Below are 15365 nucleotides of genomic sequence, written 5' to 3'. Positions count from 1 at the left end.
AGGACCCGCAAAAAGAAAAAAAATTGCTATGTGTTATGAATTAATTAAATTGTTATATAGGAATTTCGAGGATTAGGATCGTTAATCATGCAGATATTCCTAATATAACTGAAAACTATGAAAAATTAAAGTAAAGCGTTTGGATAAGTAAAGTGCTCCTTTCCGAGTTGTAAGCAAAAATAACCAAGGCTTCTTCTGCCATAGCCAGACTAAACCCTTAATTTTGGCGAAAACAGAATATCAGTGTATTAACGAAACTACAGATTTTCAATGTACTCGTCGGCTCAGAGATCGCTTGCGGAGCTGAGACCCGGCATTCGTAACCTGTAACCCTCAAGGCCATTGAAGTATTTCAGTGAAAGGGCCTGTGGAGGATCGAAGATATGCGATGGTTCAGCTTCGTCAACAATGAGAAGCCGTTGCAGATAACTAAGCAGCCTTGGTTTTCAACACAAGTGCCCAAGGGCACTTTACGATGGTTTGGACACCTACTGCGATGCCTCCACATCTACCCGCAAAGACGATCTACAACTTCGATCCTACCAAAGTCGACTGGAAGCGACTGAGGAAGCGATGGTCCGACAGCCTTTCAGAGTTCCCGGACGATGGTAAACACCAAACAGAGCAAAACTCGCACGCTGGCCATGGACCAAAGTGGACGGAGGAGGCAAGCGTCACTCTCTACGATGAGCAGTGTCTGGCAGGAGACAGAAGCTAAAGTAAGTAAGTCAACTTTGGATTTTATTTAATCGTAGTTTTGACCAACAAATCTGATAAGTCGATTTAGAGCAGAATTGTCGTACCTGTAAAAAGCTTATTTCGACAAAATGGATTGCTTAAGGCCGGTGGACATATTTGCTCTCCTATACGTCAGAAGTCTTTTTTCTATTAAACCTTATGATAGTATAAATGCAATTCTTCCTCGCCCTCGGAGTTGTCTTTGTGCACGATAAAGTTGATAATCGTTTCTCGTTTTAGGCCATGTTGCTGCTCAGGAACTTGGCTGCGCGCCATCTACATGGTATGAAAAGACAGGTGGCATATCAAGGCGTTCGTTGATTGGCAATGCCGCCCTTGCGCTTGCCAATTTATATAAAAGGTCATTGGCTTCTGTTGAACATTAACTTGCTTGAACTGGATGTAAAGTCAGTGGCGTAGCTAGAGTGGAGATGGAGATTGCTACCTGGAGGTGTCACATAATTGCTGAAAATTAATTTTAGAAACACCTTTATAAGTATTCCTTGTGACTTCCAACAACTACTTCGAAATATTGGTGTTTAGGTTCTTGTTAACTTAGCTTTATTGTTAAATTTTGTACTCCCATATCGAAAATTCATTCTTTTTGGATAATACTAAACAATGTTTGTTTGAAGAAAGGTGATTTTTTCCCTCTAAATTGTGTGTTTTCCACATCTGATTCCAAAGTTACGCCAATGTCTTAATTGACCCTCTTTTTTGTGTAGAGTTGACGCCATTGGGTCATCCTTTCTTCAGAGACTGATGTAACTTTTTCTAATGTATTGCAATTGGTACACACCGCTATAGACTGTCGAAGAGCGTGGTTTCTCATTGAATTTACAATATTTAAACTTTTTTTTTTTTGGGGGGGGGGGGGAGGGGGGTACCTAGGTTAAGTTAGGTTACGTATTTAATATATGCTATGCTTCACCCCCACCCCCCTAATGTGCAAATATATATCCCAAATTTGTTTCTAAACAATTGTATATAAATCTTTTTTTTTTTTTTTTTTTTTCTCTCATTAGCTTAACCAAACCTGACTCCTTTCATGTGTACAATTTAGTGCACAAGTGCCTCGCAATCTATCATTTCACGGTGATCATTTTTTCATAGCTGTTTTTATGTGGTGACCTGGTAGGTGATGAATCCAGGGGGGTGCTAAAATCTTCCAATAAGTGAATCTAATACACTAATTCAGTACCTTTACAAACTTTCATCATTGGAGGGGGCTTTGGTTGAAGTCAATGACCAAGAAAAAAAGTGAATAACGCGTAAATGACGATTTTGCAATTGAAAAGTAGGGCTAGGACAAAGGGAATAAGTGTGAACTAAAGGATAAGTCTAAGGACTAATAGACTAACAGAAGAAATTCGCCCTTTGAAATGAATCTTTTTTATGACATTGGTGTTTTTCATAGTTTGAACTTATTGACAAGCTAAGGCAGTTACACAGACGTGTGAACCAACAACTTTTCCCTGGGGGCAAATAAGAACTGCAATAAATATTTTCTGATAAATAAATATACAGTCTTTGCGGAACTCAGGTTTGGCTGTCTAATGCTTAATTCTATAGTATATAACACTGAATTAGATTATATATAACGGAAATGTATATGTTCTGATGCTTTTTTTTTGCGGTGCCTTTTTCAGCTATCTAGTGGAGCGTTACGGAAACTGGAAAGGCCAACCCTTCCACACTACACGACAAACTCGGATAACAAATTTTAAACGCAAAATAATTCGGTATCATCTGTTTGGGACAAAGTTGCTTAACATAAAAAATTTGTCGCATATGAAAATGAAAGTACTTACGTATTATACCAACCACGCCCAAGAAGTGAAGTAAGTTAATCCTAATGAAATATACCAAAATATTATCAAAATATAATAGTTTAGTAACAAAATTATGGAAGCTACAACAGATAATATCGGAAAGCAGGCCGCCCAGAAGGCATTATATTAAATACCTTACCAACTCTATGTATTACATATTTAATTAAGATACTTGCATAGTAGTTTATCTCCCTCAGGCTAAGCTGATTATCTCCGAGTGCACACAGAGAAAACAATTTTAAGCAGATGAAGAACAACAGTGTGGTCGGTATAATACTTAAGTACCAAAATGAATGTTTGCCAAAATTCTGAAATGAACCCATTTTTGTTTTATGACTGGTGTCATTTGTGATATGCACTTTTTCACAAGCTAAGGTAGTTGCATAGTTTTTCCGAGTTAGCGGTGTAGTGTGCAAAAGTCGTCATTGCCGTTTTTGTAAGGTTTGCTCATTAGATGGCCAACTAGGATGCCACAGAGCTAATGAGTACTTTTTTTCAATTGAACTTGAATTGATTTACCTCTAGGTTTTTGGTAACCTTTAGAGTGTTTATGTGTTTAAAAGACTAGCTCAGGATTTCAGAAAGTGTCCAATTTTCGTAAAAACTCGAAATTCCAACGCTGAATTTGTCAATTGCTTACGAACGCTGAATATGTTAAATTTTGCGATTACAGATTCTCAAAGGCAAAAAATAGCACAATATTTGGCATTTTTAGGCTTGCAAAACTAGCGAGGAAGAAAACGTGGTCCGTTTATTGTTGTTGCTTTTCATTTAATTGTGCTACTGAGGCATTGAATATTCAAGAAACTTTCCTCTAGTCCGCGTCTGGTTCTGAGTAATGATACGCCAAATATTTTCAGCTGAAATTCAACCTTATGCTTAGTTACAAAACCTAATGGAGGCCAGGTCAGGGTTGCCGAACTTGTTCAAACGAAGTGTTTACTTTACTAATAAAAACTTCGTTGTCAGGTTGTTTTTAGCTCTCATGAGAATTTAAAGTGGCGCCATAGCACCTAGAGTGGCAACCCAAAACTAGGTTCTGCAAGTCCTAACTGTCTTTTGACGAACGTGTCAACTGGCTTTTTGTCACTACCAGTGACTTGGATCAATTATCGGTTTTTATTTTTTTTTTAAACTTCACAGGCTGGTGAACTGACAAACTATGAACGTAAATGAAAACCTAAAAGTTATGTTATGTTGCTGATAAATTAGTGTTTCGTTAAAATCGTCTTATTTATATTTTTGGCAAAATTCAGCTATTGAAATATTCTTATGTAAGAATTTCATGGCAGACTTCGTCGGTGAATTTCGTATGTTGGCTATATTAGCACTTCTGGAACCTTTAAGTCTTTCCAAGTTTCGTTATAGCATTTTTTTTTCTCCAATTTAAAATTTTAACTATTTTAATGATTTGCAAGAAAACTAAAATACTTCTTCAAAAGTGCATAATAGCAGCTTTTTTCTTATTTTTTCGTATATATTTATTAATGTGTTGAAGTGGAATATATTGCTGTGGTTTTATATAGTGTCGGATTTAAAACAAAATATATCTGTTATTTTAATTTATCGTTACTAGAAGTAATGGTTGAATTAGTTTAAACTAGCCGAAAGTGTCTGGCGTTGATTATGAAGCTTTATAATGAATGAATGAAGGGTTTTTATTTCCCATCATAAATAACACAAGGTTACACAACGGAGTAATGAAAAAAAGAAAAAAAAAAGAGAAAAAGAAAACGCAATAAGAGAAACAACAAGACTTCAATAACAATCTATATACAGCATACTAAACTCGTAATCAAACTAGCCTACGATAGCTCGGTACATATCATCATCAGGATTGAGCGAACGCCGAAATCGGACAATGGTTTCTTGTATGCTTTTGATATCACGTTATAAGTTTTATTGCTTCTTCAAAGGACTAGCTCAAATTATCCTCCTCTTCTTTACCCCCTCGTGATCTTCTATCACTTCCTTACTTCCTTACTATCTATCACTTCCTTACTATCTTCCTTACTTCCTTACTTACTTCCTTACTATCTTACTCGTGATCTTCTATCACTTCCCGCCGTTTTCTGTCGCCAAAGCAAAATATTAACAAAATCTTGGTTCGAAAAAGAATCAAAAATTACTTTCTATGATGAAGTGCAAGTTTGTTCAAATACCAACCCCCTTATCCCTCTAAAATGTGGCCCACTCCGCCAGAAGCGATTAAACTTTGCGAGTTTTAGGCCAATCGGCTCATTCGTCTGGGAATGTATAGCAAAAAAAAGACAATGAAACTTTTTCAAGGTGATTCGGATCTGAATCAGAACTGGAAAAAGAACCATCGGTTCCATATCTTTTGGTCAAAATTGAGGAAAAATTAAAGTTTGTAGATAATAGCATAAAAGGGCAAATCGAATTTATTCCTTAGGATCCTAATATTTCGTTTTTCCCTACATATTCTCATTTCCTCATCAAAGGAAAAAGTCGCCTTATCATTTTATGTCTGGGACTGATCACAGGTCTGTCATCGGTAAAAGTAACTGTTTCTCACTCTGGCAAGGACTAAAATTCTGAATCTGCTTTATTTTTTAAAGCTATGAGTTTATAATAAAATGTTGCTGCTGAAGTACTTGGTTTGAGGCTCGAGAAAAAAAGCTTGCGACACTCCTTTTTTTTGAAAATTTATTTCCGTTTTATTTTGTCAAGGTCACAGCTGAAACAAGGTTGATGGTTCCTTTTCTAATACATCCTCCCCACCTTTGAAATAATCTTTTGAAAAAATTAATCTTTAGTGAACGAAACTGGCAGTAATTTCTTAATCACATCTAGCTAGATTTCCCCCTCCGAAATAGCCATGGTGTTCAAATGTCCTTTTTTTCACTTAACAATACTTTACTCGGTTTAAATGCTTTCAAACTAGATTTTACACCCACAATTAGCGAAGACCTGAAACTTTGTCCAACAGTGGGAGGGGGGGTGTAGTTTTCTTTTGTCTTGACACAAGGTGTGTATCGAATTTTTTTTAAGAATCCCATCCCCTGATCCTTATCGAGTTTTATAGAAAAGATGGCTCCTGACAGTTTTGTCTGGATAATTTTATTTTGTTGCATTACTTAATAATGGAAATGAATATCACATGTGTCTATATTGCTTAAATGATCGGAAGGTGGGCTATCCTTAAGGAAGATGGCAAACTTGGCAAAACAACCCACTATTCCGAACCCACTTTACATTGGGTTTGTTTAAGCCGAACCCACTTTACATTGGGTTTGTTTAAGCCGAACCCACTATTCCATTGGCCTAATATACGCTTCTGTTTCTCATTTCCAAAAATTGTGGCACATTGTCAGTGCCGAGGGATTTTACCTAAACTTTTTTTCGCATGCTGACCAATGGTCTGCGAAGCGCAGGTACCAATCTACTGATTCTCTGCCTTCGGCCGGGAGTGCAATGTGTGGTTGGATGCAAATCATCCGACGCTTCCCGTGTTTCCCTTCAAGTTTCTCAATGTGCCCATTTAGATCTGGGTCGACTCTGGTTGAGCTTACAGGGTCACACCATTTACCCCGGTTCCAAACCAAATAACCAGCGACACCAGGACTCGAACCCCTGACCTCAGGATTTCAAGTCCAGCATGTTAACCTCTCGGCTAGGACAGATCAACGAATGCATGTACAAATAACAACAATTTAGCAATGTCACGTTTCATAATATCATTAGAGTTAGAATATGGACAAAAGAATTTGGAACTTTTTCTTTGAAAATGAAAGGAACAGCTCTATTATTATTCCACATTAGTCAGAACACGCAACAGTCGGGACTAGGACCTTAAAATCTGCATCAACAGTTGCAAAGCCTTGTCCCTAAAATTCGTCAGTCAGGACAAAAACCTTAAAGTCAGGGCAAGTACAAATCAATTTTTCTCCTTTTGGATTGCAACATTTAAACTTCTTCAACATGTTTTTGTTTCCTCATTAAGAGTAGAGGTGACTTTTTGTTGCTAGATCAGGACGCGAAATTTTTTTAGGATAAGGTGTGAGGTCTATAAGATATACCTGGGTTTAAAACCAGTCAACACATTAGGGCTTAAAACCAGTTTAAAGCGAAATTTTTTGAGGGTAAGGTGTGAGGTGTATAAGATATACTTACTTAGGTCCCGGCCATCCTCGTGGGACATTTTGGGGCCACTCCTCTTGCTAGCTCATGCGTAAGGGCTCGGTACATTGCTCTATCTGGTGCGATACGTGATAACTGGGCTATCTTGACGTTGTCGAAGTGGAAGTTCTCCATCCATCGTTTTCGTGGTCTGCCTCGTGGGCGAAGGCCATGGAGGGATCCTTCAGGGGCGATTTTCGGAAGGCGGCTCGGCTCCATTCGCTTGACGTGGCCGAACCAGCGCAGTTGTTGCTTCTTAATTTTACTGAGTATGGTTTCAGTGGACTGGAGCCTTTGACGTACTTACCCATTTGTGATTCGGTCAGTGTATTTGATTCTAGAAATGCGACGGAGGCATCTCACCTCAAAAGCTAGAAGTTTTATTTCGTCTTCGGTTTTCAGAGTCCATGTTTTTCATCCATAAATAACTATGGGGATTATTAAACTGTTGAATAGGCGCATTTTGAGTTTGTTGGATAGGTGGTTACTTTTCCAGAGGTTGGCTAGTCTTCGGAAGCTAGAGCTAGCAAGTGCAAGACGACGTTTCACGTCAGAGCTCTGGCAATTATCTGAGGAGAGTAGGCTACCAAGGTACAGGAAGTGATCAACCGTTTCAACGTGTCTCCCGCCTATGGTGATAATGGGCGGGTTGTCTAGTTCACGTCTCGTAGTTACCATGACTTTGGTCTTGCTGGCATTGATCTCCATCCCGAACGGCTTTATGGTATCGTAGAGTTTATCAGCTTGTGCCTGCAATTCTTGTGTAGAGTTGGCTAGCTCATCAATATCATCAGCGTAGGCAAGATTCTCTATTAGCACCCCTCCTATTGTTGCGCCATATTCCGACTGCATCATCGACAGAACGGCATTTAGAAAGAGGTTGAAGAGATGTGGTGATAAGATGCAACCCTGGAGTACTCCTGACAAAGTTGTAAACTCTTCTGACAACCCATCAACGGTTATTACTTGGCCTCGGAACTGGTCGTACAGACTCTTGATTATTTGAACTATATCATAAAGGATACCGTAGTGAAGGAGGATATGCCATAGTCCTTCGCGCCATATCAGGTCAAATGCCTGACGGAAATCAACGAATAGTGCTCTGATCATTGGTGTAAGAACAATGATGAGTACGTCATCAAAGTTTTTCTCATCATTGTTCTATATGGCAAAAAGATGGCGTCCTTCACACTTTTTGCTAACATCATTGATCTGTAAGATCTTAGAACGAAGATGAGTTAAAAGAACGGAAATCTTTGCAGAAAGATGCGAGATCAAGGAGGCACACTTGTGCCTCTATAAAGAGGCGACCCACCACAATGTTAAGCGATTTCAGGTCCTAGAGGTCGCAGAGAGACGGCGGTAATTGCATTTTGTAGCCCAAGCTCAAACTAAGAAACTTGCAAAATTTCATCCTCCTCCGACTTTATCTTCATGGGGTAAACTGGACCGGAAGTTTGGACCCTCGCACCACAGCCCCCCTTTAACGTTGTCCGATTGGGCTGAAATTTAGAGGTTAAGCTTTCCTCGGGCCCGGGAGCTTATTCTCGAAATTTCAGCTCAATCCGATCACTCCTTCCCTGTTTTCAAAAAACCAAATATAGCCACTTAAAATTCATCATCATTTCTTTTTTTTCTTAGCCACGCCTACAGGCCACAGTTGGCACCGGATCCGGTTGAATGAGGACTCATTCGAAGCAGAATTCGACCTGTTAGGGCCTTTTGATATTTTCAGACCGAAAAAATTATCCCCCGAATTTACATTTACGAAAAACCTTAGTTTTTTTCAAATAATACAGATAAACAGGTTAGACATGCTTTTTTATGTAAATATCTGCGCGTCAATTTTAATAACAAAGCATGTATAACCTGTTTATGTGTATTATTTGAAAAAAAAATACGTTTTCTAAAGAGTTAAAGAGGCTGAGTTACAAGGTCAACCCTTAAAACGTACAGGGATTAGGAGGCACAGTTGGGGGGGCTGTTAAAGAGGCTGAGTCACAAGTTCGAACCTTAAAACGTACAGGGATTAGGAGGCACCCTGTACGACGTGATTTGAGTATTCAGGAATTAAAAGCCTTAACACAAGAATGTTCAAGAGCGGGGGTTTGGGGGGCGGCAGCCCCCCAACTTCAACTCCTGACACGATCAGCTAACAGTTAGTCAAGCAATAATAAGTAATAAACTGTACAAAAACGTGCAGAAATTATTTGAAAAAAACTACGTTTTCTAAAGAGTTAAAGAGGCTGAGTTACAAGGTCGAACCTTAAAACGTACAGGGATTAGGAGGCACAGTTGGGGGCTGCCGCCCCCCAAACCCCCGCTTCCGCAGCCTTTAATTAAAAAAAAAAAAAAAATTTAAACTGAAAGTAAGGAGCGACATTAAATCTTAAAACGAACAGAAATTATTCCGTATATGAAAGAGGCTGTGCCCTCCTCAACGCCTCGCTCTTTACGCTAAAGTTTGACTTTCTCACAACTCTTTTTTTAAACAATAAAAACTTTAGCGTAAAGAGCGAGGCGTTGAGGAGGGCACAGCCTCTTTCATATACGGAGTAATTTCTGTTCGTTTTAAGATTTAATGTCGCTCCTTACTTTCAGTTTAATTTTTTTTTTTTTTAAAGGCTGCGAAAGCGGGGGTTTGGGGGCGGCAGCCCCCCAACTGTGCCTCCTAATCCCTGTACGTTTTAAGGTTCGACCTTGTAACTCAGCCTCTTTAACTCTTTAGAAAACGTAGTTTTTTTCAAATAATCTTAGATATAAGATCTTAGTGCAAAAGAACGGGCCTATTGATTTCACATTTCGCAAAACGATCGATTAAGTTCACGGTTTTAATTGTCATTATCACAAATACTAAATAAAGGTTTAACCCTGAGGGTGGAAGACCAGGCACTGGCTTCCCGGAATCTTCCTGCCAATTGTCCAAAGGCTATGTGTCTAACTTTTTTGTTATTTAGATGAACTTGGAAACGTTAAAATGTGGGTACTTTGATTTTTTTTATGTGGCCGAATTTTCCGGGGGGGGGGGGAGAGAATAATACCAAAAATTATTGTTTTTACCAAGATTTAAATAGGAATATTTTCCATTTCTACCTTTATAAATTGTTTAAATGTCTTCCTGTTTCCCGAGGGGGGGGGGCATGTCGCTGGCGGCACCCATGAATGCTCGTACATTTTCTTTTTTTCAAATCTGAATACAAGCGTTTGAGTATTGGAAAATCGTAGTGTGGGGAGTCACAATCACTCATCGCCTTCTTCCAAATAAAGGTACCATAAAAGTAACGCCAAAAATAATCAACCACATAACCTATGCATATAAACAGGGTAAAGATCCTTGTAAATGTATTAACTTGATCAATAATGATCTTGGAGGTGATTTTTCGTCCCTTAATTAAATTAAATATTTCAACTGAAGTTAAGGAGCAACATCAAAACTTAAAACGAAAAGAAATTGTTGTGTATGTAAGGTGAGCTGTCCCTTCTCTTTACGCTGAAGTGTCTTTAAAATACTGCTCATTCAAATTCAACGGCCCTAGTCAGCAGTTTTTCTTAAAAAATTGTGACAAAGGGTCAAAATTTAGCGTAAAGAGTGACGATTGAGGAAGGGGCAGTCCACCCCCCCCTCCTATTATACAAAACAATTTATATTTTTTTTTTAAGTTTTAATGTTGCTCCTCACTTTCCGTTGAAAATACTGTTTTTTTTTGTTTGATTTCTGAATATTTTTAAAATCATGTCAGGAAATACTCCCCCCCCCCTCACATAAATGTTTCCCTAGCACATTCCCGTGGAAGCTTTCATCTCCACGGAAATTTATCCACTTGAAAATCCCCTTCACAACAAAATTTTTCCGTCTATTTCCCAATAGCAAAACTACAAGTGAACAAGTTGCGGAACTTACAGCCTATTCCCTTGGAGTATGGAGGGTCATCTCATTCCCAAAGGCACCGTTATTGGACCTTACAACTATGCTGAATCAAATGGCAATCTCAAAATTTTTATTTGGATGTCTTGGGAGAAAAAAAGAGCGTGCGAGGTGGGCTAGTATCCCTCCAATGTTTTTGGTCACTGAAAAGGGGCAATAAAACTTTTGATTTCCATTCAAATAAAGCCGCTCCCGATCTTTTAGGAACATTGGCTCGATACAATCACCCCTGATAAAAAAAACACACATCCGGGATGTTTCTTCTAGCAAAAATACAGAATTCTGCATTTTTTGTAGATAAGAGTTTCAAACTTCCCCAGTAGGGTCCTTTGATATGCTTGATCTGATGGTGTTATTTTAATTAGTATTACTTGACTTTTTGGCAGGGGTGAATCTCCAGCATATTTATTGGAGGTACAAGAGGGGTCCATATCTGGATAGTCAAAGGGCATGGGATGTATAATATTTTTTCTCCAGATTATTGGGGGAGGGGGAGGGCAACTGCCCCCCTTGCCAACCCAAACGACGCCCCTGCTTTTTGGGGGTGTTTCCCCCTTTTTCAATTCTGGCAAATGTCCTCAAGCGTGTAGGTTTTGATGAGTAACATTAAATTGAATGGATTTTGTATATTTGGAATCAGCATAGAAAGCCAATTCTTTTGACACAGTTCGTTACGACGACCTATTTGAAAGGGTCCACTGAAACTTGTTCTTCTAAATAGCACTAAAGTAAACAAATAATGTCTTTTCGTCTTTCAAAAAATTTAAAACCCGTATAGTTTTATAATTGTTATAAAACTACGCTGGTGATTTCATTACTCCGCATAAAAGTGGAATCAAGGCCGACTTTCCTACTTGATTTTCGAGGCCTGCTACATGGAACTCAGGAACTTTTGAAAGCACATGGAAAGGTAGTTATTAGTGGAGCCCCTTTTTTGCTTTGTTTCGTCGTATGCTAATAATTAATTAAATAAATAAATATGTACAACCACCTGCTACAAGTACTCATCAAATCTTTCTTCGGGGGGTGGGGCAGTTTAGCTAACCTTGTGTTTGGTTTGAAACTGAATTGGCTGACGCTATATTTCAAAGTATTTAGGTCTGAGTAATAATCAAGAGTAAAAAAGTTTTCAGGGGATAAAAAGGATAAAAAAAAGGACCAAGTTCCACCAGAGCGACTGATCGCTTAGGGCGTTTCAACTTTTTTTTTACAGGGATAGGTAATAAGCCTGTCGCCCTACCTTGGGATAGCTGGGATTGAACCCAGGCCACATATTGCCAAGCAGAGATGAATTCGCTATACCACCACAGAATGACGAGTAAAGAGTGATACTAAAACTTTGAAGGAATAGAGATTATCTAAAATAGGAAGTGAAAAACGAACAGAAAATTCTATGAACGGAGGAAATAAACACAAAAAGAATATTTAAGGCCATGAAATTTGAAAGAGGAAAATAAAAGTCCAACAGGTCAGGTTCCCAGGCAACTTAAATTAAACCATTAAACAAACAGTAATGATTTGAAATAAGAAGTTAAACTTTAATAATTTTCAAACCAAAGAATTTGACCCTCATTGAAACGCCAACAGGAGTCCAAGAGAAGGGGCTTTAAGATTTTGCACTTTTTCTCTCTTGTCGAGCTAAAATTTGAGTAAAGATAGTCTCTATCTAGGAGACACAAATTCGCAAAAAAGTATACCAGTTCGCAAAATTAATATCTTAGTTTTTTGTTGAGGTACAATAGCCCGTGAATTTGCAGCTAAACTGTTCAAGCTAGGCCTTCAGGCAACTTCAATATTAAAACTTTAAACAAATAGAAATTATATAAAAAAAGAAGTCGAACTTCAAGCGAACTGAAACTTCTATGAATAAAGAAACTAAACATGAAATGAATATTAAATTTAATAAACAATGAGTTCAAACTTAAAACAAACCTGACTGTAAACCTTGTATACCAGAAATCACACATCAAAGAATTCGGTTCAGGGCAGTGGCAAAACAAAATGAAGAACCCAGACATGATAAACGAAAATTTTAGCTGCATATGAAGAATGCAGCTTCATATGCTTTCATTAGGTTTCATTCATCTATATATTGTTTGTATAGATGTGCTTTCAAGATATGTGTTTATGTCTAAGGCAGTTGGCTGGTAGAAAGTAGATTCACACGTTGTGATTATGAAAAACTAACAGCAAATGAATCAGTGTTCCCAGACGGGGCACAAATGGGGTATTTAGGCGTTTTATTATGTGGTCGCACCTTAAAGCTTTCAAATTATCTTATTTTTCAAAGCGGTTTTTTTTTAATATTATACTTTTCATCCTTTTTTGCCCAAAAAACTTATTTGGGGGGATATTTTCGTTTTAATAGTCGCGCTGTTATATACCAGACATCTGGTAATACTGGAATGGACTGAAGCATATTTGAGACATGTCCAGGTTAGACTCCAGGGTTTTCAAATACGAAGAATTTCATTGGGCTAAATCGAATAAAAAGGCTTTCTTTCAAAGACACTCGTTCAACTATCCATTACAGAGATTATCATAGGAATGCTGTAAAAGAACAACTTCTACATTAACAGAAAAAAAACTTCGCAAGAGGTCTAACGTACGTCTTAAGTAAGGTAGAATAGCCAATACTACGAATTCATTATCTGAAATGATTTTTTTCATTATCTGAATTTTTTTTAAAGTAAATGGGATAAAAAGGCTTTCTTTAAAAGGCACATCATTCAACTATCCCTTATAGAGATCATCACAGAATTGCTGTACAAGAACAACATTGTAAAAAAGAACTTCTACAATACCAGAAAAAAATCTCTCGAGGTCTAACCTATGTTATAAATGAGGTAAAGCAGTCAAAACCATGAATATTTATTATTTAAAATGAACTTCTGCTGAAATATCTTAAAAACTTAATAAGATAAAAAGTCTTTATTCGGAAGCATCCTCATTGGACTATCCATTATAGAGATCATCATAGGAATACTGTAAAATAACTGGAGATACTAGATCTTGCCACCCCCAAACGACGCCCCTGCTTTTTGGGGGTGTTTCTCCCTTTTTCAATTCTGGCAAATGTCCTCAGGCGTGTAGGTTTTGATGAGTAACATTAAATTGAATGGATTTTGTATATTTGGAATCAGCATAGAAAGCCAATTCTTTTGACACAGTTCGTTACGACGACCTATTTGAAAGGGTCCACTGAAACTTGTTCTTCTAAATAGCACTAAAGTAAACAAATAATGTCTTTTCGTCTTTCAAAAAATTTAAAACCCGTATAGTTTTATAATTGTTATAAAACTACGCTGGTGATTTCATTACTCCGCATAAAAGTGGAATCAAGGCCGACTTTCCTACTTGATTTTCGAGGCCTGCTACATGGAACACAGGAACTTTTGAAAGCACATGGAAAGGTAGTTATTAGTGGAGCCCCTTTTTTTGCTTTGTTTCGTCGTATGCTAATAATTAATTAAATAAATAAATATGTACAACCACCTGCTACAAGTACTCATCAAATCTTTCTTCGGGGGGCGGGGCAGTTTAGCTAACCTTGTGTTTGGTTTGAAACTGAATTGGCTGACGCTATATTTCAAAGTATTTAGGTCTGAGTAATAATCAAGAGTAAAAAAGTTTTCAGGGGATAAAAAGGATAAAAAAAGGACCAAGTTCCACCAGAGCGACTGATCGCTTAGGGCGTTTCAACTTTTTTTTTACAGGGATAGGTAATAAGCCTGTCGCCCTACCTTGGGATAGCTGGGATTGAACCCAGGCCACATATTGCCAAGCAGAGATGAATTCGCTATACCACCACAGAATGACGAGTAAAGAGTGATACTAAAACTTTGAAGGAATAGAGATTATCTAAAATAGGAAGTGAAAAACGAACAGAAAATTCTATGAACGGAGGAAATAAACACAAAAAGAATATTTAAGGCTACGAAATTTGAAAGAGGAAAATAAAAGTCCAACAGGTCAGGTTCCCAGGCAACTTATATTAAACCTTTAAACAAACAGTAATGATTTGAAATAAGAAGTTAAACTTTAATAATTTTCAAACCAAAGAATTTGACCCTCATTGAAACGCCAACAGGAGTCCAAGAGAAGGGGCTTTAAGATTTTGCACTTTTTCTCTCTTGTCGAGCTAAAATTTGAGTAAAGATAGTCTCTATCTAGGAGACACAAATTCGCAAAAAAATATACCAGTTCGCAAAATTAATATCTTAGTTTTTTGTTGAGGTACAATAGCCCGTGAATTTGCAGCTAAACTGTTCAAGCTAGGCCTTCAGGCAACTTCAATATTAAAACTTTAAACAAATAGAAATTATATAAAAAAGAAGTCGAACTTCAAGCGAACTGAAACTTCTATGAATAAAGAAACTAAACATGAAATGAACATTAAATATAATAAACAATGAGTTCAAACTTAAAACAAACCTGACAGTAAACCTTGTATACCAGAAATCACACATCAAAGAATTCGGTTCAGGGCAGTGGCAAAACAAAATAAAGAACCCAGACATGATAAACGAAAATTATAGCTGCATATGAAGAAATTTTTACAAACCTTTGAAATTTCACTTTTCATTTTAGCAGTTTGCCAAACAAAATTTATATCAGCTTCTTCTACTGCTTTCTTGAAATTTGGAAAACGATTATTTTTTGCTTGAGCGTACCAAGTAGGTTCAGTTCTGCGAATCCTCCATCGCCACTATCCATTACTGGCTTGTCTT

General features: G+C 37.6%; 1 protein-coding gene across 2 annotated transcripts in view; it reads left to right on the top strand.

Moving 5' to 3' along the window:
• The window catches only part of LOC148942532 (protein PRRC1-A-like), a 62096-nt gene extending 57970 nt beyond the window's left edge, over window positions 1–4126 (top strand). For both annotated transcript variants that reach the window (XM_089102233.1, XM_089102234.1), the window contains exon 8: window positions 979–4126. In XM_089102233.1, coding sequence (XP_088958359.1) covers window positions 979–1124 — 146 coding nt within the window. In that variant the 3' untranslated portion in view covers window positions 1125–4126. The remainder of the gene's footprint in view (window positions 1–978) is intronic.
• The last annotated feature ends 11239 nt before the right edge of the window (window positions 4127–15365 follow it).

This window comes from Artemia sp. Qi Xiang Cuo, chromosome 16 (genome assembly GCF_049724085.1).
Source record: "Artemia sp. Qi Xiang Cuo chromosome 16, ASM4972408v1, whole genome shotgun sequence".
In the NCBI taxonomy this organism is placed as follows: domain Eukaryota; kingdom Metazoa; phylum Arthropoda; class Branchiopoda; order Anostraca; family Artemiidae; genus Artemia; species Artemia sp. Qi Xiang Cuo.
This window is presented reverse-complemented; position numbering and strand designations above follow the sequence as displayed.